General features: G+C 62.5%; 1 protein-coding gene across 1 annotated transcript in view; it reads left to right on the top strand.

Annotated features, from left to right (window-relative positions):
* Nucleotides 1-627: 627 nt before the first annotated feature.
* VDBG_09615 (mitochondrial outer membrane beta-barrel protein Tob55) overlaps nt 628-1,741 on the top strand; it is a gene marked incomplete at both ends in the record, with an annotated part of 2,214 nt that continues 1,100 nt past the window's right edge. Inside the window, 2 exons of the mRNA XM_003000374.1 lie at nt 628-660; nt 878-1,726. Of these exons, the coding sequence (XP_003000420.1) occupies nt 628-660; nt 878-1,726 (882 nt within the window). The remainder of the gene's footprint in view (nt 661-877; nt 1,727-1,741) is intronic.

Below are 1,741 nucleotides of genomic sequence, written 5' to 3'. Positions count from 1 at the left end.
CCCACCCGACATGGTGGGTGTTCCGAGGTTCACCACAGGTGGATGTGCGATGACGTGGTCAGATTGCACGTTTCTTGTTGAGCCTAGGCGGTAGGTGTGATTGTGGATGCGACGCAAGAAAGGAACGCAGTCTAGGGTCCCAAGAGACAGTGACGCCGCGCAATCGCAGTTGATGCAACGATGAAGAATGGTGTGTGTGTGTGTGTATGTGTGTGTGTGTATATGGAAGGTGGATGCGCTGGGGTCGTCGTGAGGCTGGAGGTAGTAGGGAGGAGAAGGGTTACAGGCGAAGGCTGGACCAGACGGCGCCAGGGTCATCGGGGGGGGGGGGCCTTTGGGCCTTTGGGGGGCTTCGGCCTTTGGGAACTTGGTGTCTAGGCCTGGGACCTGGGACTTTTGGTGTCGGGGCCCTGATACCTTGCTGGCACGAAAAGTCCGAAGAGGCGCCACAGAAAGGCGGTACGTACTGGCCGTGTCGATCCACCAGCCTCACGTCACATAATAGCGGGTCCGGGCGTAGGTCGAATGGAAACCTCCTGGGGCGCTCTTGACGACCCATCACCAGATGCGAGCTACCTCACCTAAGGTAGCCCAAGGTAGCTATCCTCATCCGACCTGACAGACTCAATGGCTGCCAAAACGACTGTGGGCGAGGGTTCCGTACGTCATGTTTCCGTCTTTCGTCCCACCTCCATCGTGAGCTGACCATACACAAGAAGCCCGACCCCATTCAGAAGCTCAATGCCGATGCCGAAAGCTTGCGGCGCGAAGCAGAATCCTCCCTCGAGTATGCGGCCAAACTCGAGGAGGAGAATCAGCGGCGCCAGGCCCAGATTGTAGGTCAATTGTATCCTTTGCCGATCGAACCATCTGACAGCCGAAGCTCCTCGAGCAGCAGTCGACGCCCATGACCGTCCACAACCTCACCGTCCACGGCGCACCCAACATGCGCCGCGCCTTCCTCGATCCCATCCTCTCCCCCATCGTCGCGCCCTCAGCCAACACTGCCACGACGCTCGGCGACGTCTCCTACCGTCTGCAGACGGCATCCGCCAAGCTTGACCGTCTCGGCATCTTCCAGCCCGCCCCCAAGATCTTCCTCAACTCAGCCGACCAGACCAATCCCTCGTCCACACCGACAGACGTGGACATCGATATCCTGCTCGCCGAGCTTCCCCGCTACAAATTCAATGCCGGCACCGATGTCGGCAACTCGGAAGGTTCAGCCTTCACGTCGCTCTTGTGGCGCAACATATTCGGCGGCGCCGAGCAGCTCTCCCTCAACGCGAGCACCGGCACGCGAACACGCTCCGCCTACACAGCCGAGCTATCCGCCCCCGTGGCCTCAGACCCCGATCGCCGCATCGCCCTCGAGATTCTCTCCTCCGCCACCGACAAGCCTTGGGCCTCGCACGAGGAGGTCCTCCGCGGCGGCTCCCTCCGCTACCAGTGGCTTTCGCCGGACCGCGACATGCACTCGATCGAGTACACGGCCCTTTGGCGACAGCTCACGTCGCTGGGCCCCGGCGCGAGCCCGACCGTCCGTGCCGACGCCGGCGACTCGCTCAAGTCGTCCCTCCGCCACATCTTCCGCCGCGACACGCGCGACAACCCACAACTGCCCCAGCGCGGCTACCACATCCGCACGACGACCGAACTCGCCGGCGTCGGCCCTCTCGCCGGCGACGTCGCCTTCTCCAAATCCGAGCTCGAGTTCGGCGGCGCCGTGCCCCTGAGCGAG

This window comes from Verticillium alfalfae, genomic scaffold (assembly GCF_000150825.1).
Source record: "Verticillium alfalfae VaMs.102 supercont1.15 genomic scaffold, whole genome shotgun sequence".
NCBI classification, from domain to species: domain Eukaryota; kingdom Fungi; phylum Ascomycota; class Sordariomycetes; order Glomerellales; family Plectosphaerellaceae; genus Verticillium; species Verticillium alfalfae.
This window is presented reverse-complemented; position numbering and strand designations above follow the sequence as displayed.